At 45.3% G+C, this 26,108-nt stretch overlaps 2 protein-coding genes across 2 annotated transcripts in view; both read right to left on the bottom strand.

Annotated features, from left to right (window-relative positions):
* The window catches only part of LOC145352535 (sodium-dependent neutral amino acid transporter B(0)AT3-like), a 46,774-nt gene extending 43,415 nt beyond the window's left edge, over nt 1-3,359 (bottom strand). Inside the window, 1 exon segment of the mRNA XM_080202515.1 lies at nt 3,159-3,359. Within this exon segment, the coding sequence (XP_080058641.1) occupies nt 3,159-3,330 (172 nt within the window). The 5' untranslated portion in view covers nt 3,331-3,359.
* A 3,935-nt stretch (nt 3,360-7,294) lies between these two features.
* slc6a19a.1 (solute carrier family 6 member 19a, tandem duplicate 1) overlaps nt 7,295-26,108 on the bottom strand; it is a 41,625-nt gene continuing 22,811 nt past the window's right edge. The window contains exons 3-12 of the mRNA XM_080202501.1: nt 23,819-23,956; nt 21,654-21,835; nt 20,553-20,663; nt 18,886-18,998; nt 18,663-18,791; nt 17,594-17,750; nt 15,770-15,974; nt 14,446-14,605; nt 10,590-10,752; nt 7,295-9,332 (exon numbers count right to left, since the gene is read on the bottom strand). Of these exons, the coding sequence (XP_080058627.1) occupies nt 9,123-9,332; nt 10,590-10,752; nt 14,446-14,605; nt 15,770-15,974; nt 17,594-17,750; nt 18,663-18,791; nt 18,886-18,998; nt 20,553-20,663; nt 21,654-21,835; nt 23,819-23,956 (1,568 nt within the window). The 3' untranslated portion in view covers nt 7,295-9,122. The remainder of the gene's footprint in view (nt 9,333-10,589; nt 10,753-14,445; nt 14,606-15,769; nt 15,975-17,593; nt 17,751-18,662; nt 18,792-18,885; nt 18,999-20,552; nt 20,664-21,653; nt 21,836-23,818; nt 23,957-26,108) is intronic.

The raw sequence follows: 26,108 nt of genomic DNA, 5'->3' as shown, positions 1-26,108 counted from the left end.
TGAGCAAGCCAATCAGTTGTATCAATGTTTAGAAAAGGCAGCTCACCACCAAGAGCAAGTAGGGATGGGCAATACATGCTGGCCAGCCAGTGACACCCATGTCCCACGAATGAATATTTAAAAAATGCCAAGCAACATGTATTGGAGCTGGTTTGGGGAGTGGAAGGCAATGGAAACCCAAAAATTGCCAGGAAAACAATTTGGGCTATGGACCTGCCTATGGACAAAGCACTCCTGAGAGAGGGAAGAAGGAGGTGCCCTCAATGGAGTTGCCAACTTCCTGACAGAGATATACAAAGACCGAGCTATTACTCCAGTGAATCATTCATTTGGATTTGTTAATGATCATCCCCAAACTTCACACAACGAATGTTTCTCTCCATGTTGTCTTTGTCCACCTTGACCCCAGAGTTAACTGAAAGTGAATAACTGATTAAAGTAGAAAGTGAGAAGGACATTACTTGAGTCGAGTTTCTTCAAAGACTGGAGATTCTATCTGCTTTCAGAAAATGTTACGACAATCGAATCTCTGGCAGAAATTCCTACAGCGATTGTCCATCAAGTTCAATTTGGAAATCTAATTTAAGCTGGCCACAAACAACTGCACTCACAGGAGGCAGAGGAACATTCTTCTGTTGGGTGACTTCTGCATCCTTGGATCCTTCAACCTGGGCCAGAAATCCCTGAGGGAATGGGAATCATGAAAGTATAATGCATGGACAGTGACTCAAAGAGAGTAGTGCAGCTGGACAAATAGAGTCACAGGCTGGGAATTCACAATCTCGCTTGGGTGAAGCTCGTAAAATCCTACCCAAAGCCAACGGAGAATTCCATTCTGTGAGCTTTGCCCACTCCGATTCCGGGGCGGGCATGTGGACAAAATTCCGGCCAAGGTCATACAGCGCAGAAAAGGCCTTTGGCCCGTCAAGTCTGCACCGACAATAGCTACCACTAAAGTTGTGCTAATCCCATTTTCCTGCACTGATCCCATGTCCTGAATGTTATATTTCAAGTGCTCATTTCAAATACCTTTTAAAAGTTGTAAAGTTTCCATTCCACAACCTTCCCAGGCAGTACATTCCCGATTCTTACCATCCTCTGGGTAAATTTCTTTTTCTCAAACCCCCTCAGAATCTCCTGTTCCGGAACTAAAACTGTGCCCCCTCGTGATTGACCCCTCAACCAAGGGGAGAAGCTGCTTCCTACTCACCCTGTCCAATCCCCTCCTCATCTTATAAACCTCAGTCATGTTCTCCTGACCGTATCAATGATGGCAGAAAGGTGGAAGAGGTGAATGAACCCACAGACACAGAATGATGCCATTGATGCATATTATTGGGATAATCTTAGTGCTGCGGATGAACCAAGAGCTACCCTGGAGGGGTTCAAAAATAGACAATGCTGAGATAGGAAGATGAAGGTTTAGGGAACACTGACATGTACCACCAATCCGAATAGTACCCATTAACACCCACTCTCTGCCTCCTATTTGACAACCAATCCTTTATCCACGCTAACACCCTACCCCCAACTCCATGCCCCCTTACCTTCTGCAATAACCTCTTGTGAGGTACCTTGTCAAACGCCTTCTGAAAATCAAGAAAGACCACATCCACCAGCTCTCCTCTATTCACCGCCCTAGACACATCCTCATTAGAACTCCAATAAATTCGTCAGACACGACTTCCCCTTAACGAAACCGTGCTGCGTCTGCTCTATCAAGCAATTCCCCTCAAGATGCCTCGCTATTTCCTCCTTGATGACGGATTCTAACATTTTACCTACAACAGACGTTAAACTAACCGGCCTATAATTCCCTGCCTTTTGCCTGCCACCCTTCTTAAACAACGGCATAACATTAGCCGTTTTCCAATCTTCCGGCACTTCCCCGGAATCCAGCGACGTCTGGAAAATAACCACCAAGGCATCCACTATCACCTCCGCCATTTCTTTCAGAACCCTCGGATGCATTCCATCCGGTCCTGGGGACTTGTCCACAATCACACTTTGCTTCAGAACTCAACCTTCAAACATAACTCTTCTTCTGAATCCTTATTACGGTAAAATTGTCGATTGTGTACCGACAGTGATGGTGTGGATAGGGGTGAAGTGGCAATTAGAACCAATCCACTCAGTCACCCCATTCCATCACGTAACCAGTCACCGTGTCTCAAGCTTATTGAACAGCACCTTGTTGGCATAGCAACAACAAATCCTCTGGGGCTATTAGTAACAAGCACATCGATTGGCTAATGTCAGAGCTTCCTCACTTCTGAAGATGAGCTGTATCGAACCGGAAATTAACTTCCGTTTCTCTCTCCAGGGAAGCTGAGATTTTCCAGCAGTTTCTGATTTTGTTTGACCAGGTGGCAACAATGTTTGCAAAAGGAACTCATGCCAAATCTCATTGACGAGTCTCGTGACGTTCTGAGCAAAGTGAAAAATAATTACGGAAGCTGAAAATCATACTCTAAAATCATCAGATCATGGGCTATAGTCAGAATAATGGTAGGTGTTTCTGTTGGATGGAATGAGAAGTCTGAATGTCCTTGTGTTTCGTTGATTTTGAAATGTGACACAGGAATTAATAATGGTCCTTAAACCTGGAATCACTGTAGGTGCTCGATGGCCAACACAGGCATGATGGGCCAAAGTGTCTGTTTCTGTGCTGCAAATCTTTGTGACTTCTATGACTCTATGGATGGGATTTTCCTTCCCCTCTGCGGTGTGTTTTGCAGCAGTGAGAGATGGCCCACTGCTCGCTGGTGGTGGGATCTCCTGATCCCGCCGTTGTCAATGGGGTTTCCCAGTGAAGGCGCCCCTTGCTGCCGGGAAACCCTCGGCAGGGGTGCGCCATCGGTAGGACTGTAAGATCCCGCTGGAATAGGTGCCAACAAAAAATTTGGTGTGTGACTACGATATTGGTAGACAGATACTAACTGTATTTTACTGACACTCCTTTCCATCCGGGTGTTAAGCTACTGATTTTAAATTGTTTGCTTCTGCTAAAACAGTGAACAAAGGAATGTGATCTTCTGTGTTCATCCTTCAAGTACAAAGTGGCATCAAAATTCCAAAATATAGAGAACTTCAGAGAGAAACTACTCATTACTGTTGATATCTAAGTCTCTCTTCTATCTTTGGGCTTGCATACTCACCACCTCCATATGTCTGACAGAGGTAAGGGAACCTCCATATATTCCCCAGTCCCACAGCAAATCCTACACAGCTTAGGACATACTGAAACTTATTGTCCCACTTTGGCCGCTCCTCCTTCAGGCCATCATCGGTTGCATCCATAACACCAGCCTTCCCACTTTCCACTGCCATCTCATCCAACTGGGATCGCACGGCTGGAAACGCTCACTTGTCCTGCTCTGTGACTTCCTGTTTCACTTTTTTACAGGGTGTTATGTAACTCTTAAACCATACTGGGTATTCTGGCATCGAGAAAACTCCACAAGTTATATTCAGCCGGAGGGAAGCTGGGTGGAGCCAGTTCTCACAGAGGGGCGATGCCATTTGCTCGGATGCCCTGCACTGACAACTGGAGAAAGGTAGGGATAGGTGCTGAACGAAATAAAACAATCTGCCACCATCAATGTGTTCTGCTACCGATTCGGGCTGTCAAGTCCAAGTGACATTTGTTAATTAATAACGAGGTGACAGAAATTTAAAGCAAACCTAAGTTTTATAGTAAAACAGATATGACCTGGGGAATATTGAATAAAGTTGGACAGCAATCAAATCCCTCAAGCGGCGTGATGGCACAGCGGCTAGCACTGCTGCCCCACGGCACCGGTGTTCGATTCCCGGCTTGGGTCACTGTCTGTGTGGAGTTTGCACGTTCTCCCCGTGTCTGCGTGGGTTTCCCCCAGGTTCCTTCCACAGTCCAAAGATGTGTGGGTTGGGTGAATTGGCCATGTTAAATTCTCCCTCAGTCTACCCGAACAGGTGCCCGAGTGTGGCAGCTAGGGGATTTTCACAGTAAAATAAAGTAACAGTAAAAGTTTCATTGCAGCATGAACGTAAGCCTACTTGTAACTAATAAATAAACTTTAAGTTGTTCCCCTTGCATGTGAATTCCTTCAAATGCTTGCACACACATTGCTTTCTTAAAATGTGGCTTTTATCAGCAGGTCCTGGGGTCTTTCTCTCCCTGAAAAAAAGGGCTATAAAGCAACCTATTCTCATTCACAATCTTGGGTTTTTCCTGCAATTAGTGAGCGGGGTTTTACAGCCTCGCTCATCCTGAAACCGTAACACCCCGCCCAAAGTTAATCAGACTATTGCATGGTCTGCCCTTCATCCACTCCGTTTCCCGTGGTGTGTGGGATGGTAACATTCCGATCAGCGAGTCTTATACACCCATAGATGTTGGCCCTGCATAGCTGAACAGCAAATGTTACTAGACACTTTTATTCAAGAGGGTAGGATTGCTGCTACGACTGGAATCATCTTTACCTTCTGCCCGCTCGCATGGGTCCGCTCATTAGGGCAATTGGAAAACCCATTGGCTGATTCTTTCCTCTTGAGTCCAGGGGTGATGACACCAATTGTCACTATTTCTTTTATTTGTTCATGGGATAGGGACGTCGGTGGCTGGAACCACCCCTAATCCCTTGAACTGAGTGGCTTGCTCGGTCACTTCAGAGGGCATGCAAGAGATAATCACATTGCAGTGGTGCTGGGGTCACATATAGGCCACACCAGGTAAAGGTGGCTTCAGTAAACAAGGTGGGTTTTCACAACCCTCTCTGACGGAGGGTCACCCAGAAGCAGTGGCCCTGTTCACTCTCTCCACATATGCTATAGAACATAGAACAGTACAGGCCCTTTGACCCTCGATGTTGTGCCGAGCTTGTCCAAACCCAAGATCAAGCTATCCCACTATCTGAGGTTTTCCAGTGTTTTCTATCTCTGTTCGGTTTTTCACAATTGGTTTCAATGGTCATCATTAGACTTTGAATTTTGAACTATTTTTTCATGGAGTTCAAATTTCTCCATGCCGTGGTGGGATTCGAGCCTGGGTCCCCAGAAAATGACCCTGGGTCTCTGGATTACTAGTCCAGTGACAATACCACTGTGCCACAGCCTCAGTGAGAATCTCTGTGGGCAATAATACACATAGCAATGTATTGACCAATAACGCATTGGAGGGAAGAATCAAAAGAAGATTGATTGGCTAGGACTTTTCCGTTATTCAACTGGCGATATCTTCTGATCCTGCCAACGGTTCACCCCCCGCTGTGGGTTTTCCCGGAGAAACACACCCCTGTGCCACGACTTTTATTTTTGTTGGTTTAAATGAATGCTGGCAACCGAATTTTGGAGAAAAACTGACGCCCACGTACTAAAGTTCATCAGCTATCAGTAATCATTGACCCAGAGTGCCTGTCGATAATTTAACACCCAGCGCTAGCCTCACTAATGTTTTGGAGAAAGTCCGCTTTGTGACTCCGGCAGCAAATAAAATTCTAAAGAGTAACAAGCCACAGAAAAAAATATTTACGTATCGTTATCCGATTGGTGGCACGTTTCCAGCACAAAATAATTACCTTGGAGCAGGTCTTGTCCAAAGATTCTGGTGGAGAACAATTAATGCAAACTGGAATCGTTTGACTTTCAAAGTAATCTTTGCATATTCTTCATCTAACTTTATGCAAAGACCTAATATTATGGTCAGGGGTCAGCGCTTAAGTCCCGAACTTATGATTCATTTGCTACATCATTACCTCATCGTGAGGCACCTGAACAGATTGAGTTTAAGGATAAAAGTCTCAGATTGAATTAATGATTATTTTACATCGCACCAACGCTGCTAAAACATTTGATTAGGTGGTCACCATTATTGTCTGGATATTAAAAAGCAAAATGCAGGGGGGGACAATCTGCCAGGGATGATCGTAAGCTCAGTAGAAATTTTCCTTCGCTGAATCTCGATCGAAGATGCCACAGGATCCCTACAGTGCAGATGGAGGCCATTAGGCCCGTCCAGTCTGCATCGTCTCTCCGAAAGACCATCTTAACCAGCAACACCCCCATCCCTCCCTTTCCATGTAACCCAGCACATTTGCTATGGATAATTCCCCCTAATCTATACCCTTCGGGAGAAAACCGGAGCACCCAGAGGAAAAACATGGGGAAAACGTGAAAAGTCCACACAGTCACCCAAGGCCAGAATCGAACCCAGGTCCTTGGAGCTGTGAGGTAGCAGTTGAAGATCTATCTATCTTCACAACACTGCCGTGTGGAGAAAAATTCTTTCATTTAATTTATTTATTAGCATCAGAAGTGGGCTTACATTAACACTGCAATGAGGTTACTGTGAAAATCCCCTAGTCGCCACCCTCCGCCTATTCAGATATACTGAGGGAGAACTTAGCATGGCCAATGCACCTACCAACACATCTTTCGGATTGTTGGAGGAAGCTGGAGAACCCGGAGGGAACTCATGCAGACACGGGGAGAACGTGCAAACTCCATACAGACAGTGACCCAAATTGGGAACAAAACCCAGGTTCCTAGCACTGTGAGGCAGCAGTGCTAACCACTGTGCCAGTGTGCCGCCCCATCATAGCGCCTTTAAAGAAAATACTTTCTAGAAACAATTCCTTTGAACATTTCTCTGTACCAGATATAAAAATGTTGAAAATAGTGGGAAAAGGCCATTTGGCTGAGAGGCACACATCATCCAATTGGGTATTTACTTGCTTTACAATTGGTGTAAGAAGACATCACGAGGATGCATGTGTTGGCCGACTAATGGCCCGAATGAGGGGAATACATTTAATCATAGAATCACCATAGTGCAGGAGGAGATCATTCGGCCCATCAAGTCTGTACCGACTACAATCCAACCCAGGCCCTATTCCCATAACCTCACACACTTACCCTGCTAATCACCAGACATTAGGGTGAACTTAGCATGGCCAATCAACTTAACTCACTTTGGGGTGTGTGAGGAAGCCCAGGGAGAACGTGCAAACTCCACACAGATAGTGACCCGAGGCTGGAATTGAAACCCGAATCCCTGGCACTGTGAGGCAGCAGTGCTAACCACTGTGCCACCGTGCTGCCCTAACTTCCATCACTGTAAGCAACCCCATTAGGTTATAACTTTCCTTTAGTAAAGCCTTTCAAAAGAATATCATTTCATCCTGGGTCAACCTCAGGAAACAGTGATGGGTTTGAGAGGGTTACATTCAGTTTCTGGACAAAACGACAAAAATGCAAATGTTCTTGTGAACACAACAGGTCTCCAAATGAAGAGATTTTATTTTGCATCAACATACATCAAATGTCTTCCAAACATTTCAGAGATGTGAAGGAAATAAGTTTGCAAGTTGAGTCTCGGCAATCCATTGTGCAGATAAAAACATTTATTTTCTTCAATCTGGTCTGTACCAGGACCTGAAAGCACTCTTGTCTTTCGCTCCACATTTCATAGTTACTCTGCAATGCAGCATCACGGCAAGTTCAAAACCCACATTGTTCCACGACACACTGGCAAGTATAAGCAGCACAGTGGATGCAGGAAGGATGTTCCCAATGGTGGGGGTGTCCAGAACCGGGGGGTCATACTCTAAGGATACGGGGTAAATCTTTTAGGGCTGAGATGAGGAGAATTGAGCCTGTGGAATTTGCCAGCACCGAGAAGCAGATGAGGCCAAAACATTGTATGTTTTCAAGGGGGAGTGAGATGTAGCTCTTGGAACAAAGTGGATCAAAGGACATGGGGGAAGGCAGGTTCAGTTGGATGAACAGCCACTGTGATTATGAATGGTGGAGCAGGCTTGAAGGGCTGAATGGCCTACTCCTACTTTCGATGTTTCTATGGTTCCAAATGTCATGGTAAGAAGTCTCACAATGCCAGGTTAAAGTCCAACAGTTTTATTTGGCAGCACTATCTTTCGGAGCCTCAAGTTCCTTCTTCAGGTGAGAAGAACTTAAAACCATGGAACTTATAGCTGTCATTTTCTCTCTAAGGAAGATACATGTCTCCTTGTATCAAATAGGAACAAAATCAGCTAAGAGCACAATGGCAGCTATTAAACATCTGTATACCGCTGGTGTGAGAGAGAAGGCGTGTTAGCTTCAGAATTAGGATGCCAGTACTCTGTTGGTGCACGGAGGTCTTGTGGCGCAGTGGGTAGCGTCCCAGCCTCTGAGCCAGAATCTCCAGATTCGAGTCCCACCCCAGGGCCAAGGAAGGTGCCGCTCATAACACGGGCCAATGGGTTGAGTGCCAACCTATAAAAACCCTTCCAACAAACTGATGGATGACGGTAAAAGTGGGAGGAGCTCCTAGGCAACCACATTTGATGTGGAGTGGATGTTCCCTCAAGCCATAAGCCTCTGGCGGTAGCTCAGTGACCTGTTCCAGGAAACAGATGGAAGTCTGCCTTAGGGTGTGGGAAGTGGAACAGGAATTCTGTTGACATTGATTGTGATATTCAGTCTTAAAGCATCAATACCCATTTTTCTGTCCTTAAGTTAATGGCACAAATATCGTTGTCTCAACCTAACCAGATGACATAAAATTGCATCAACTGATCTATTATCCATTGGACAACTTGCTCTCATTTGTCATTGTAGGACATGGCAACCTTTCAAGCATCAACCCACTTTAACAGCAATAACTGTATCGAGGTTTGCTGGCTGCAGATGTTGGACCCAAAATGAATACGGACGTCGATACGAGATAACTACTCCAACAATAACAACAACGGCCTGTACTTATATAGCACCTTTAATGCAGCAAAACATGCTAAGGTGCCAACAGCATGAAGTAAAGACCTTGCTGCACGTTAATATCCCTTTCGCTTAATGTGCAACATAACAAATTCAGAGCATCTAACTTCTGTTTCTGACCCATTTCTCCATTCAGATATACATAAACAGGTTGACATTTCTCTAAGTAAGTGATGTGCTAGATGGTCAGTCAGCCACGGCACATTTCTCTAAACAATGTTATGGTCATCTACGGCATCATCAGATACAAAAATATTGTGTCAAAATATGAAGAAATTTAGATTTTTCCACGTTCTGCTTTCTGCCTGAATTCAGTGTTGGCTGAATGTTGACGGTGCAAATGGCCATTGTTGCTCTGTGGAGTCAAGTTAAGCCTCGTTGTTTATTATCCCGTTCACCGAGGCGGCTGAAGCCGATGGCATGAGGCCCCGCTGGTCATCCCTCTTCCGGAGCCGGTTTCTGATGAACAGGAACAAGGCTGTGCCAGGTATGGCTAAACTCGGCACTCCGGCCAGCAGGAAAATGAGCGCAGATATCCAACTAGGGTAGAGCACCTTGGCGAGGTTGGGAAAATATTCCTGTCGAGAGTTGCAGAAACACCCGTTAGTTATAAAGGCAAGAGGCAGCATTCCCCATTAGACCATTCAGCCCATTATAAAGACTGACAAGTCGCTTTGAGCAGAATGTTATGAGCAGTGAGGGGGGAGAGGGCATTCCATGGAAGGTCTTCCTGCTGCCCTTCTGCTCAATCCCAACCTATCTGGATTTTTACCATGGGACAGGCAAAAGTCTGGGACGCCTTTATCTGAAATGGGGTCCTTAAGTAGGCAATTAATGATCACTTCAAGGCCTTTTCCCACCTGGCCTCAATTTTGAGGCTGGCAGAATGAGAAAAGGGGGAGGCCTAGCAAGTCACCCTGCTCAAGTCTTGGGCAGGAAGGGGGTGACACCTCCCTCCATGGCCTCCATTTCACATTGAGGGCCGCATCCCCCCCCACCCTCCAAAGTCTTCCCTCTGCAGTGAAGTGCATCTTCCTCCTGATGGAGGGATTGTTAAGGGAGTGCGAGGCAGCCGGTATCGATGGTGACGTGTCCCCACTTGACCCTTTTGAATGGAGGGGCAGCAAACACCACCACCTGAAAACCCTGACCATTAGCAAATATTATTGTAGGATTAGGTAGCCTGCAATGTTCAGAGGTACCAATGAATGTCAATGCTGCATTCTCTAGGTGGACTGCCCACTTTGGCCTCATGTCCAGTTCACCCATCCCCTCTCCCATTATAACTGGGACGAATGGCACAAGTTAGAGTCACCCAGTATTTTCCTCAAGGAACAATCGCTCTGTATTCACCCTCCGATTTGTGTAGTTATTAGCATCACAAGCAGGCTTACATTAACACTGTGAAAATCCTCTAGTTGTCACACTCTGAGGCTGTTCGGGTAACACTGAGGGAGAATTTAGCATGGCCAATGCGCCTAACCAGCACGTCTTTCGGACAGTGGGAGGAAACCCACTCAGACACGGGGAGAATGTGCAAACTCCACACAGGCAGAGATCCAAGCTGGGAATCGAACGCGGGTCTCTGGCGCTGTGAGGCAACAGTGCTGACCACTGTGCCACCGTGTCACCCTAACAATAGGCCTCACAACACTTAATGGCCTCACAACATTTAATATGAAGACAAGTGCCTGGAACTCGTTAATCCCAGGTATTAATCGGTGACAATAGCACTGCAAAACGTAGCAGGAGCCAGTTCTGTTATAAATATGATTTGAATTAAACATTCAACTTTACTACTATGAGAAATTGGCCTTGATTCATTTCATACTTACATATGCTGGATCCCAAACGATGTATGTCAGCTCCTCTCTAACCTTAATTATAAAGTAAAACAGGAATATGACCAGCATTATGAGAGGACTAACGACTCTCCAGGTGATCTGCCAGAAGATATTGGGTTTGTGACCAATCATCCATTTGATGTCGTTGTTGAATCTGGGAAAATAATTCACATGTGGATATTACAGAGAGGTTCTCTATCAATACCTAGCAAAAGACACACAACACGTGAACTTCATAGAATCCCTACAGTGCAGAAGGAGACGGTTTGGCCTATCGCGTCTGCACCAACTTTCCAACAGTGCATCTTTCCCAGGCCCAGTCCCCCATCCCTGTAACCCCACACATTTAGCCTGTTAATCCACCTAACCTAGGGACACTAAAAGGCAATTTAGCATGGCTAATCCAGTTAACCTGCATATCGTGTGGGAGGAGACTGGAGCACCCGGAGGAAACCCACGCACACAGGGAGAACACGCAGACTCCACACAGGCATTGACCCAAGCTGGGAATTGAACCCGGGTCCCCGGCGCTGTGAAGTAGTTCATGTTCACTGACCTCTTCCTCATTAAGTGGAAAAGCTGGTGGAAATTCCTGGTTCTGACACAGAGTGACTGTCAAAGCCAAGAGGATTGTCAGAGGGTACAGAGGGATTGTCCGAGGATACAACAAGATGTAGACCAGTTGGAGAATTGGGCGGAGAACTGGCAGATGGAGTTCAATCCAGACAAATGTGAGATAATGCATTTTGGAAGGTCCAATGCATGTAGGAATTATACAGTGATTGGTAGAACCCTTAGAAGTATTGACAGGCAGAGAGATCTGGGCGTACATGTCCACTGATTACTGAAAGTGGCAACGCAAGTGGATATGGAGTCAAGAAGGCATACGGCATGCTTGCCTTCATCAGTCAGGGCATTGAGTATAAAAACTGGCAGGTCATGCTGTAGCTGTACAGGACCTTAGTTAGACCTCATTTAGAATATTGTGTACAATTCTGATCGCCACATTACCAGAAGGATGTGGATGCTTTGGAGAGGGTACAGAAGTGGTTTACCAGGATGTTGCCTGGGCTGGAGGGTAATAGCTATGAGGAGAGGTTGGATAAACTCGGTTTATTCTCACTGGAACGATAGAGGTTGAAGGGCGACTTGATAGAGGTTTACAAGATTATGAATGGCATGGACAGAGTGGATAGTCAGATGCTCTTTCCTAGGGTAGAAAAGTCAAGTATTGGGGGACATAGGTGCGTGGGGAAAAGTTTAGAGGAGATGTGCTAGGCAAGTTTTTTTACACAGAGGGTGGTGAATGACTGGAACGCGGTGCCCAGGGAGGCAGTGGGAGCAGGTATGATAGCAGCATTTAAGGGGCATCTAGCAAATACATGAATAGGACTCTGTAAGTGCATACTGTTTTAGTTTAGGCACAGGTTTGGAGGGCCGAAGGGCCTGTCCCTGTGCTGTACTGTTCTTTGTTCTTTGTTCAAAGCATTTGTTAATATGGGGTTTCAAATGTACCAATACTTAGATCATGGGGGTTACTTGTGGGAGTTCTTTTAAAAGATGTGAGGCAGAATTCTCCAGTCTCGCACATCCCCCGTTACCACTGCTGGCCAGAATGGAGAATCTGGCGCTCAGCCAAATCTCCATTCACTGCAGCGGGACCAGAGAATCCCAGTCGCGGGTGAGGTTGGAGAATTCCGGCCGTAACTACACTTCGGAGGCCTTCCCTGGAAAGTCGGTGAAAATCAAATGGCGCAGGCCCGGTGTGGTGTGACATCAAGCTGGTGAGAACTCCGAGCCCAATTTTAACCCTTCCCCTGCTCCGTTTCCATGACAAATTCACCCCACTGTGTACGTGTGGTGCATTTTGTTGCTAAGCGCCTTATACATTGAGGTGAGTTCGTGTGCATGAACTGGAGAAACTTGATGGGTTTTAATGGATGGGAAGTTGCGTGCCGCGTGGCTACAATTTGCAATCGTGGTGGACAAAACTCCTTCCCAGAGTCAGAGAATTATTGCCAGGAGTCCCAACCAGCAGAGAAACTGTGTGACTGACATTAACTTACTTTCCTAAATGATCATCACTTCACAATATCATAAGTTGGGCATTAACCTTTCCAAAAATCGCCATATTATTATTTCGAATGAATATTGTTTCTGATCTTCAAACACTAGTGACATAAGCAGTGGTATACAGAGCTGGGATTTATTTATTATTATTCATTCATTGGACATGGGCATCACTGGCTGGCCAGCATTTATTGCCCATCCCCAGTTCCCTTGTTCAGAGAGCAGTTAAGAGTCAACCGCATTGCTGTGGGTCTGGAGTCACTTGTAGGCCAGACTGGATAAGGGTGGCAGATTTCCCTTTCCTTAAAGAGCATTAGTGAACCAGATGGGTTTTTACCAACAATTGACAATGGTTTCACGGTCATCAGTGCATTCTTAATTCCAGTTTTAAATTGAATTCAAATTCCACCATCTGCCGTGATGGGATTCTGATCCCCAGAACAGTAGCTGACTTTCTGGATTAATAGCCTAGCGATAATACCACTAGGCCATTGCTCTCCTCCCCTATCCCTTATTCTTGCTTTGAGTAGGACTTAGCTTCCTCTACTCCACCTCCCAATAGTGCCACGGTGCTTGAAAGATTGTTCTAGAGTCTCCAGGTACTGAAGATTAACCTCGTGGGCACTGCCATTGAGGAAACCAGATGAACAACCACAGGGGCATTTAACAAAAAATTGTTGTTGGTCTGTGCGGAGTTTGCATGTTCTCCCCGTGTCTGTGTGGGTTTCCTCCGGCCGCTCCAGCTTCCTCCCACAGTGCAAAGATGTACAGGATTAGCCATACTAAATTGCCCCTTAGTGTCCAAAGATATGTGGGTTAGGTGGATTAACTATGGTAAAATGTACGGGATTACAGAGATAGGGAGGGCCTGGGTGGGATGCTCTTTCTGAGGGTTGGGCAGACGATGGGCCGGATGGCCTCTTTCTGCACTGTAGGGATTCTATGGCCCTATGCTTCTAGAACATAGAACAGTTCAGCACAGTACAGGCCCTTCGGCCCTCAAAGTTGTGCCGAGCTATGTCCAAACCCAAGATTAAACTATCCCACTCCCTATCATTCTGGTAAATTGTTCTTGGAATACTGGAAATGGGAAGAAAAGGTTGTGTGGAGCCATTGCAATCGGAAGTTATGTGATGAGACTTCCTGGAATATGACTAACAAGAGTTGACAATCTTAAATATATTGTCAAGAGAAACATTATTTGAACACTTTTTGTTAAATCTGGGAAAGAGCTGGTCTTCAAGATTTGGCAAGAATGAACTATGTATGAATCTGTGAATGAAAATCACTCATAGTGCATAAATAAAAGAAACAAGGCAAATAGTCAGTTCTTTCTGAGCAGCACGGTGGCACAGTGGTTAGCACGGCTGCCTCACAGCTCCAGGGACCTGGGTTCGATTCTGGCCTGGCTGCCTGTCTGTGTGGAGTTTGTATGTTCTCCCCATGTCTGCGTGGGTTTCCTCCGGGTGTTCTGGTTTCCACCCACACTCCCAAGATGTCTAGCTTAGATGGATTAGGTAGGTTAAATTGACCCTTAGCGTCTCAAGGTGCAGATGGATTAGCCATGGGAAACATGTGGGGTCACGGGAAGAGGGTAAGATAGTCGGTCAGAGAGTCAGTACAGATTCAATGGGCTGAGTGGCCTCTTCTGCGGTAGATGTGAAGAGTGTCAAGAGAAGCAAGAACTTTTAGCAACAAAAAAATCTGTCTGCATCTCCCTTACATTTGTTGAATTGTGAAGAAAACTCAGTGTTGAGCATTTTGTGTTGTTTGTTACCTGTCGATGCCATAGATGTAAACAACGGACACCATCTCACAGAAGGCGATGATTAGCAGAGGGATGGAACCAGCATACGCGTCAAAGAGAGCCAGCCAGTAGTTTCCAGAGTTTAAAATAAATATGAAAGCAATTAAAAAGGACACCACACAGATCAGGCCTGGAAAAGAGAGCAACACAATCGGTTTTATTTGGATTGAGTTGAATCCTCACATTCCAACACACTGCCAGTAACTCCCTTCTCCTGACTGTCCTACCTCAGAATGGGCAGCACGGTGGCACAGCGGTTAGCACTGCCACCTCACAGCGCCAGGGACACGGGTTCAATTCCAGCATTGGGTGGCTGCCGGGGGGGAGTTTGCACATTCCATCCCCGTGTCTGCGTGGGTTTCCTCTGGCTCCCTCCCACAGTCCAAAGGTGTGTGGGTTAGGTGGATTGGCCACGCTAAATTGTCCCTTAGCATCAGGCGGTTTAGCAAGGTAAATTCATGGGATTATTGGGTGGGATTGTTATCAGTGCCGGTTCGATGGGCCAAATGGCCTCCTTCTGCACTGTAGGGCTTTTATGATACGGAATGAAGTGGTAGCAGAAACAAAAGTGCGCGGGAAAGCGAAATCACCAACCTATGTGGCTTGTTGTCTGCCTGTTCCCATTTTTGGGAACGCCTCAATCTGGGCAGTCAGAACCTGAAACGTTAACTCTGCCTTTCCGGAGATGCCACCAGAGTAGATGAGTTTTTCCAGCACTTTCTGTTTGTATTGCTCACTCTTCCCTATTCATACAACATCCCTCTCCTGGGAACTTGATGCAAACGCGCATCCCATTGCCTGCACGTTCCGAGTGAGGTTGTCATTTAGTGGGAACTTTCTCTTTGCCGTTCCGTGCACACTGGGAACTTGACTGAAGCCAGCTAAGTTCACATGTGGCCCTTCCAAGCAGCTGAGCAGTGGGCAGTCAGTGGAAAGGTCAGTGCCTAACCTCATGTGGCCTCTCCTTCCAAGCTGCAGGAGGAATTTCAATTACTCACTTCCATACAAGTTTTGATGTGTGGAAGAAATGAAGAAATTGCCTTTTGCCACAGAATTGAGGTTTCTGCCACATTCCCAGCACTTTGGGGCAATGGGGTGGGTGCAGCTCCAAGCAAATTCTTGCTTTTAGACATTAATAAGGAACATGTGCAGCGAAGGATATTTTGAGGTAGCAGCAGAAGTTTTGCTTTTGGAGGATATGTTAAACAGTAAGTTAGTTTAACAGATATGACTCAAAGAGAGATAATAATAACTGTTTATGGTCCTATCACAATAGGTAAGTAAATGTGTTTACCAGTAACAAGTTCCTTAGGCCACTTCTTTGGGAACAACTTCATATCTTCAACAGGCACCAGCACACCTTCTATATTGCCAAACATTGAAGAGAGTCCGAGACAGAATAACATGATGAAGAACAAGATGGACCATAATGGAGAGATGGGCATTTTGGTGATAGCTTCAGTGAAGACAATGAAAGCCAATCCAGTGCCCTCGACGCCCTGTATTAAAAGAGATTGGAGTTAAATTTGGGGTCAGGTGTTTGATACTCAATTGCGCACCAGTCTCGTTGGATAAAGAGTTGGTCTAAGCAGCAATGGCTCTAGTCATACATCAACTGGACCTCTATTGTGGTCTATACATCTTGAGAGCGCACATTGGCGACAACTGGGTTCAACAGAGGGTTGCAGAATTAATGGATCCCTGTTGAGAAACACTAAAATAGCATAGACCACAATACCAATGAGAACTGTCTTTGACTCATTCAGTAATCAATTAAAAGAGGAAGATTTACTGAGCTGGTCACATTGATCTTAGAATGTTGTTCCACAAGCGGAACATTGAGGATTAAAAATGTTGCCTCATTAGTGGGGGTAGGTGGGAGAGATGAGGTAGGGTGGCCATGTACACCAAGAAATAAATATACATGGCCATGCACACTACCAGAAGGATGATAAGGGTTTGGAGAGGCTACAGAAAAAAATTACCAGGATACTGCCTGGTATGGAGGGCATTAGCTATGAGGAGAGGTTGGAGAAACTTGGTTTGTTCTCACTCGAACGACGGAGGTTGAGGGGTGACCTGATAGAGGTCTACAAGATTATGAGGGGCAGAGTAGATAGTCAAAAGCTTTTTCCTAGGGTGGAAGAATCAATTACTAGGGGGCATTGGTTTATGGTGTGTGGGGCAAGGCTTAAAGGAGATGTACGAGGCAAGTTTTTTTGCACAGAGAGTGGGGGGTGTCTGGAACTCACTGCAAGGGGAGGAGACAGATACAATAGTGACTTCTAAGGGGCATCTGGACAAATACATGAATAGGATGGGAATAGAGGAATATGGTTCCCAGAAAGGTAGGGGGTTTTAGTTCAGTCGGACAGCATAGTCGGTGCAGGCTTGCAGGGCCTATGCTGTAATTCCCTTTGACCTTTGTTCTATACAGACATCCCATTTTGTTTCTTTTTTTTTGCATTTGAGAGGAGGAGAGGAGTGAACTAAATTTGGTTTTTAAGGGACCATTTTGAAGAATCAAGGGAGGCTAAAGTAATATCACATGAACTTCTTACCATTCCCAGGCAGTACATTCCAGATTCTCCACCAGCCTCTGAGTGGAATCTGTTTTTCTCAAATGTCACATGATATTTGAGCATTGTGTTTCTAAGGGTTTTTTTTGATATTGCATGATGGAAAGTGTAAGGTCATTGGTTTTGACATTTTTCATCGACCTTAGAACAGGTTGGAAGAAGCAATTAAAGACCTCACTGCTTTATTTTCCCAAGGTGACACTGGAGTGAGGCGATTTCTTGCAAGCTGTGCCCAGCACCCCTTCCAACTCTATCTTTCACTCTCGATCCATGCTTCCAAAACTTCATTCTAACTCTTTTAAACTCTCCAACAATGCTTTAATTCAATCTCTTACCGATTTGACAACAGCCTAGCTATGGGTGTGAGACCACATTCTGCACCTCGCTCCTTTCCTTCTCTGTGGATGGTATGCTTTGTCTGTACAGCACCCAAGAAACCACACTTTTCGCTGTGTACTACATACACGTGACAACAGTAAATCAAATCAAATCAAAATAAGGCAGTTTGAACAAACACAGTCTGGGCTACAGATATACACCTGACTGAGTATGGATTGCAGGTCGCAGGTTTTCAAATCCAGTTTGGATACAACAGCAGGGTAGGTGCTGTTCAAATGGTGAAGGATGTCCTCATAGTTCTCTCGGGTCAAATTGGTTTCCGGCAGGTCGAAAGCATTAGTCAAGGCCAAGATATTGCTGTCAGGAAATAAAGAGAAAACCACATAAATAAATCACAGAGTCATACAGTGTGGAAAAGGCCCTTTGGCCCATCCAGTCTGCACTGACGATAACCACCACTAAAGTCGCGCTCTTCCCACTTTCCAGCACTTGTCCCATATCCTTGAATGTTATGATATTTCAAGAGCTCATCCAAATACTTTTTAACGGTTGTAAGGTTTCTGGCCTCCACTACCTTCCCAGGCAGCCATGGTGTGGAGATGCCAGCCTTGGACTGGACTGGGCACAGTAAGTAGTCTCACAGCACCAAGTTCAAGCCCAATAGGTTTATTTGGTAGCGCGAGCTTTCCGAGCGCTGGTCTTTCACCAGGTGAGTCTGATGAAGGAGCAGTGCTCCGAAAGCTCGTGCTACCAAATAAACCTGTTGGACTTTAACTTGGTGTTATGAGAGGTTCCTGGAGGTAACAACCACCCCCGCGGCATCTCTCCCGCCTTCACCAACAACCCCTCTGCTTCCTCCCTCGCCAGGGCCTGCCTGACTGGCCCCAGTGCCCCCAGACCCTACTCGCTCAGTTGGGAGGGAGCAGCACCCTTCCTTGCCATCCGCGATTCCCAGATCCCAGAGTCAACTGAAATAGTTGGCCTTCCTTTTAACTCCTGTGGATGGATGCCCATTCTGTCAATGAATGGCAGACCCGTGGGCAACCAATTAATTCCCTGGTCCTCAAAAGTATGTATCCAGGGGCTCTTCAAATGGTAAGGCAGGGCACTTGCCATCATGGACTGTTGCTGGGACCCCCATGAATTGGGCCCACTGTCTTCTGGTTTGAAGACTTTGGGGGCTAAACTGTTTAAAGTGTCAAATAATTTGAACCAAGCAATGTTAAGCAGCAAACGATATTCAGTATTATTCACGGATAACTTACTTACTTGTCAAAACATGTATCAAATTGTTCTGTTGCTCTGAAACCAATAATGGAATATATAACTGTGGCGGCATACACTGAGGTGAAACCATTGATGACGGAAATGATGACAGCGTCCCGCTCACAATTGTTGCTGTGGGATAGAGAGAGGAGCAGTCAGCGTTTGATTATTTATGAATGCTTGGGTTGATTTACACACGACGGGCACCACATCAGACGTTACTTACTGAACAGAATTGTAACTGGAGAAGGAGATTAGACCCCCGAAGGCCAAGGAAAAGGAATAAAACACTTGTGCTCCAGCGTCTAACCAGGTGGTTGGATTTGACAATTCTTCCACCTGCAAATCGTAAGAACAGAAACACGTTATTTTGACAACGGTAAGTTTTGGCTAGGCAATGCCTAAAATGTGTAGAATTTAGCAGGATGTGATTTCTTTAAAATAAAAGGTATTTTTTAAGAATATTCTCGGACATTGGGATTACATTTTCAAAATGTGCTGATGATACTACAGAGGTTTGGCGAGCAATGAGGGGGTCTTCAGGAACATAGGGGCTAGGAGAGGCCATTCAGTCCCTCATTCAATGAGATCATTCAATGAGATCATTCAATGAGATCATGCCTGATCCACGACTTCACCCCATCCCCTGGATTACTTGATATCTCTGGCCAACACCATTGGATATCAGTTTTAAAAATTAACAATTGATCGAGCAATAATTCCCATTTGTGGGAGTGTTGGAAACTTCTACTACACTGTGTGGAAAGAAGCATTCCCTCATTTCACTCCCAAAAGATTTCCAACAGAGACAGGAGGGGGCCATTTGGCTCATGGCACCTGCTCCGCCATTCATTATGATCTTGGCTGATCATCCAACTCAACAGCCTGGTTCCGACTTCCCCACTTCCCCAAAGGATCCACTCTGATTCCCTCCGCTTCAAGTGCTTTAACTAACTCCTTGAAGGCCTGCTTGCTGTGGTTGTGAATTCCAATGTCTTAATCATCAAATGGTTTCAAAAAGGAGATAGATACATTTCTGAGAACAAAAAGGGATATGGATAACAGGTGGGGAGGTGGATTTGAGACCAGGGAGATATCAGCAATGATCTGATTGAATGGCAAAGCAGGCTTGAAGGGCTGAATTTGCCAACTTCTGCTCTTAATTGCTATGTTCCTATGTTCTTATATCTTAGTTGACCAGTTTTTCAAGGATCAAAGCCCAAAAATCACATCAAAAACCTGAATTCATTGAACAAGTTGCATTTATTATATTTCCTTCAGCTCTGGCTTGTCAATGAATTCTACAAAACCCAGTGAACCAGGGCAGCACGGTGGCACAGTGGTTAGCACTGCTGACCCACAGCATCAGGGATCTGGGTTTGATCCCCGGTTTGGATCACTGTCTGTGTGGAGTTTGCACATTCTCCCCATATCTGTGTGGGCTTCCTTTGGGTGCTCTGGTCTCCTCCCACAATCCAAGGATGTGGTGGTTAAGTGCATTGGCCAGGCTAAATTCTCCCTCTTGTACCCGAACAGGCGACTGGGCGATTTTCACAGTTACTTCATCGCTGTGTTAATATAAGCCTATTGTGACTAATAAACAAACTTAAACCAGTTAGAATATGAGGCACGCAGACACATTATAATATTTAAATAACCACACCGGCTCCTAAGGCTTCGAGCTCCACACCATCCCCCCAGCAGCCCTGTCCCACCTCAGTTAAAACCAAACCAAAAGTGGCCAACTTGGAGGCGGTTTGATGACAGGCTTCAGCTTTTAAACATTCTGCCGTTTCTTGGGGTCAACATTAACCCTTCCCTCTCGTGTGTGTCTTTCATTGGAGAAAACACATTTGCCGAAAGTGTAAAGGAAAGGAAAAGAACTGTACTTGCTTTTGGTGTGAAGAGATATATTATTCCATCAACAGATCCTTTTAATGTCAACCCTCGGATCAAGAAGATAGTGAGGACGAGATAAGGGAGAGTCGAGGTTATATATACAGCCTGAAGGACAAGAATCCAAACTGGTTAAATCTGGCGTACCATTCCAGACAAAGATGTTGACAGTTTACACATTCCACTTAAACTTCCGCTCCTTTCATTAACGTTGTGCTCCTACTGCAGAATATAAACACGAGTTTGACATTACTTCTCGCTCACATCGAATTATTATCCGTGATATTTTAGTGTTGATCTTCAATGGATTATCATTTCTCTCAAAGCAGCAGAGAGACAAGCCTATTCATTATTCACACAACTACATGGAAAGTGCCGGAGAATGGAACTAGAATGGGTAGGTCCTTGATGGCCAGCACAGACACGATGGGCCGAAGGGCCTCTTTTCTGTTTTGTAAAACTCTATGGGTGGGATTTTCAGATGCATTTCATTGCGGTGAAGACTGCCCGCCAATGGCTGTTGGCGGGATCTTCTGGTCCCACCAATGTCAACGGGGTTTCCTGTTGAAAGTACCCCTCACCACTAGGAAACCTGTGGCAAGGGTGCACCGTCAACAGGACTGGAAGATCCCGCTGGGCATGAGCAGCCAGAATGTTCCAGTCTAGGCCTTGATGGCTGGAGTCTTACCTATCACTGCTCACGCTGCTGGGATCTCCCCATCCAGCCGCAATGAACAGAGATCTAGCCGGCTGCCAAATTCTCCGACTTCACTGCAGCGGGAGCGAGGCACGGAAGGGAGGTAAAATCGCGCCCTTTGACTCTATAAAATTTCCAATCACCGAAAGGGCCCAAAGCTGGATTTTCCAGATGTTTTCGTCACCATCAATTGGCTGTGGGTCTCTCTTCTCCTTGGAGATTAAGTGGCCCCAGTGAGCCAGGGACGTCTGTGGCTAAAATGAGTTGGCGCGAAACATCCTTCAGGATAATTTGGAACATGAGATAAAAGGCTAAGGCCCATCGCCCCATCACAGCACTTTCATTACACAATGGAAATCTTACATTTCTACAAACAGGTATCATGAAGGAATGAACCGTACCTTGCCAGTTGTTTCAATGCCTCTGATTGTGCATACATACAGCACAGCCCAAGCACATATAAGACAGAGTAACAGCCACCACTGGATTGTACCTGAATCACTGATATTGGTTGAAATGTTTAATGTTTCCCTGTACCAGTAATAATCTACTGGAGAGCTCCTGGTACATTCTTCTACAAATGCTGTCAAAACATAATTAAACATAGCCGAGGAAGATATTACTCATGATGCGAGGATACTGCAGTGAGGAACCCGCGTGATTAAAATGCTAATCTTTCCAACCAATTAGTACACAAACTCCCACTTTAGTGCTAACTGGTACCAAAGTGGAGATTCCATTGTGGATTGATGCCCACTGGGAAACTTGATTGAGAATTATTCAATGCATTTCATTACAGTTAGCAGATAGAGGAGACATCTGGACAGGATTTTAACTCAGGTCATGAAGGTGAGTATTGTAGACTCCAAACTGTGCAGGAAGAGGCCACTCAGCCCATTGTGACTGCACCAACTCTCTGACAGAGCGTCCCACCCAGACCCTCTCCCTTGCCCCATCCCCATAACCCTACACATCCATCTAACCTACAAATCTTTGGATTCTAAGGGGTAATTTAGCAGGCCAATCAACCTAATCTACCCATCTTTTGACACTAAGGGGCGATTTACCATGGCCAATCCACCTAACCCCCCACATTTTTGGACTGTGGGAGGAAACAAGAGCACTCAGAGAAAACCCACGCAGATACAGGGAGAACGTGCAAACATCATACAGACAGTTAGCTGAGGCCGGAATCGAACCCAAGTCTCTGGCGCTGTGAAGCAATAGTGCTAACAACTGTGCCACCGTGCCGCCCTTAATGTCCTATTGCTTTCCTCACTGTGCTTATCGTTGTCTTAAATGCATCCCTGCTAATTGCTTTAACCTCTGTGTGTTAGCAAGTTTTGAATCACACTCTGGGTGAAGGGGTTTCTCTGAAATTCTTTATTGAGTTTCTTAGTGTTTTATCTGGGATTTGCAGCCCCTAGTTTTCATCCTGTCCACCCTATCAAATCCTTTCACATAGGAATCATAGAATGGTAATGGCACAGAAAGAGGCCATTCAGCCACTGCTAGCACAATCAGGACACTCCCACCTCCCCCCCCCCACCCACCTGCTCCTCTGTTTCCTATCACTGCTCTATGCTAAGTTAACAATGGGTTACTGACAAGGGCAATAGTGTTGTCCTCAGCTCCTACCCTCCAGGATTCACATGATTGCTATTCATTAACCCATGGTAGAAGTATGTTTCTGAATATTGCCTGTGTCTATGGTGAGGTTCAACTGCGATGCCCCCTCAGTCAAGCAGCCTGCTGAAACTCAGACCCTGGTCCCCGTGGAGTTGGAAAGATGGTGGAGCTGGAATTTCCTCTATTCCCAAACCGCCAATTTTCGCTGGATGGGGACAAGGATGTGTGTGGCAAGCCTGCATTTTGAACTCCTGGTCTGGACAGATTTATTGCCGGGGTCACCATTTCACCACCGCCACCCCTCCATCCCCCCAGCAACCATTGTCTCAATTTGGGGACTGTTTAAAAGATAAGTTCAAAAGGTTTTACCCATATCCCCATGCTTCTTCCATGCTCCCCATACCCCCTCCATGCCAACTCACGCCAATACTTGCAAAGCACACAGCAACCATCATGGCTTCTCATATCTTCCATGTTAATTCATGGCTCTCCCACGCCCATTCATCCAATATATATGATGCACAAAACCATATAATAATAACGATGTGTGTTTAACTGCTCAGAAATAAAGTAACCCACTCACAAATCTCAGTCACAAAAGACCCAGCTATTCCCGTAATCCTACTAAAATGTTATCCAGATCAACAATAAATATATCAATAACAGAAGCTTAAAGGTCTTCTTACTTTTGTGCAAATAAACATTGAGACATTGACAAAAGAGATCGCAGAGCAAATTATTTATTACAACCACTTAAAAGATGTCAATCAAAGTCGACAGTTCTCAGCAGCTATCCAAACAGAAGCCCCAGCTTTTCTGAGTCTGGGCTCTGAGCCAAGCATGCAGAATGAGGAAAGGTGTAAGAACTCTTTCAATGGAAATAGAAAGCTAGTATGTAGCAGTAAGAAATTTTGTAAAACACAACATTAATCAATACCTGTATTATTGGCTGTCATTGGACATCTGTTCCAGGGTAATGGTTCTTGGAATGAGTTGAAGATGTACCAGAGAACCAAGGCAATTATACTGTTATAATATAACCCAACTAGGAATGAAACCAGCATTGAAGCTATACCTGAGGAAATAAGAGTCAATATAATTGTTATAAATCTACCAAAGTGTAGAAAGAGCAACTGCAACTATTCACTCCATAATAGGGAATTATTCAGAAATAAATGACAATGGACAGAACAACATAATTTCAGGAACAAATTATACTTGTCCGCGATACATTGTCTGCTGATACACTACCTATAGACTAAGGTTAGCATTCAAAGACAGCAGGATTGTGAATGTTGCTTGTACCGTGTTGAGTGTTTGGAAATGTGGCTGCGAATTCAGAAATCAGATGTCTCCGATTAACTGAGAAAATTAAAAACTCAAGTAAAATTTGGCGTTGTGTAATTTTAATGCACATCTTAGACATGACACTCTCTCTTTACAGACGTATTAACTGATTAGCATTTGTACACCACTGCTCCATCATGCATTTCATGTGGTGACAGAGTTTTGGTATCTACAATGCTTCCGAGCATGTTTTTGTGTGTATGAGTGTTTATGTGAGTGTGTACGTTTGATTGTGTGTGTGTGTGTGTTTGTGTGTGTTTCGTGTAAGTGTGCGTGTATGATTGTGTGTGTGTTTGTGTGTGTTTAGTGTAAGTGTGTGTACATGATTGTGTGCATGATTGTGTGTGTGTGAGCGTGTAATTGTGTGTGTGCATATATATATGTGTGTGTGTGAGAGTGTGTGTGTATGTGTGTGTATAGTGTCTGCATGTGGCAGTGTGTGTGTGTGGGAGTTGAGTGCATGTGTGTGATTGAGTATGTGTGCGTGTGCATGTGCACGTGCGAGTGTGAGTGTCAAAGTGTGTGGATGTGTCTGTGAGTATGTGAGAGAGAGTACGTGTGTATACTATCTGTGCATGGCAGTGTATGTGTGTGGGAATGTGTGAGTGTGGGAGTGTGTATGTATATGTGTGTGTATGCATGTATGTATGTGTACATACACTCATGCACATGTTTTGAACATATCCTCTGAAATTCCTCTGTTTTACCAGCGGAATTATTTTGAGCTCTGTTAGATCAGAAGAACAAATGAATTTCAGTGAGTGCAGCCAGTATCCAGACCATTCCAGCGTAAAGTCATTGATATGAACGCTCTGTGCTGTAGATAATAACACAGCAGTATTTGACAATATGGCAAATACTAAATTCTCTTCAATGCTCCTACTTCACAGTATGATACAGTTCAAACTATGACACATCCTTGTACAACTTGAGTCAAAATTGCAGGCTGGTGTCTAGGTGAGTTTTAAGCAGAATTTATTCCCAAATACAATTTTATGGAAAGGCTCAGTGCAAGATTGCTTTGAAGAAGAATATCGTGTGATTGTGCTTGGGTGATTGACAGCAGGTTTTACTCCCCCTGGAGAAACTCGGTTTGTTCTCGCTGGAAGGGCAGAGATTGAGGACCTGATAGAAGTCTACAAGATAACGAGGGGCATAGGCAGAGTAGGTAGTCAGAAGCTTCTTCCCAGGGTGGAAGAGTCAAATACTAGGGGGGCATAGGTTTAAGATGCGAGGGGCAAGGTTTGAAGGAGATGTACGAGGCAAGTTTTTCTACACAGAGGATGGTGGGTGCCTGGAACTCGCTGCCAGGGGAAGTAATGGAAGCAGGTACAATAGTGAGTTTTAAGGGGCACCTGAACAAAGACATGAATAGGATGGGAATAGAGGGATATCATCTCTGGAAGGGTAGAGGGTTTCAATTCAGATGGGCAGCATGGCCGGTGCAGGCTTGGAGGGCTGAAGGGCCTGTTCCTGTGCTGTAATTTTCTTTGTTCTTTGTTCTTAACCTACCCCCCCCAAAGGAATGGTCATGAGATTTTTTCACCCTTAAAAACCACCATTCACTTTAACTGTCTGCCCCCTGCCACATTCTGCCACTTGTAAATGGGGTGTTGGACGTGGTCAAGCAATCCCACCCTCTCTCCCTGTTAGCACCCTTAACCTGGCCATGTGGGAAACAATCCCACTAAAGGGGTGATGGCGAGCGGGCACAGCACATGGGTAAAGCCGTGATGGGTAGCACATAGTGACGCCTATTGAACAGCTTGTTTGCCCTCAGCCGTGCCAATGACCTCTTTAGAGCTTTGTCAGAAAGACTGTGGGAGAGACCCTGCTCCTCTCACCATTGCAAATTGGTTTCTACTCTATCTCCCTCTCCA

This window comes from Carcharhinus amblyrhynchos, chromosome 2, assembly GCF_965287045.1.
Source record: "Carcharhinus amblyrhynchos chromosome 2, sCarAmb.v2.hapA, whole genome shotgun sequence".
Classification (NCBI taxonomy): Eukaryota; Metazoa; Chordata; class Chondrichthyes; order Carcharhiniformes; family Carcharhinidae; genus Carcharhinus; species Carcharhinus amblyrhynchos.
The sequence above is the reverse complement of the archived record's forward strand: the minus strand, read 5'-3'. Positions and strand labels throughout refer to the sequence as shown.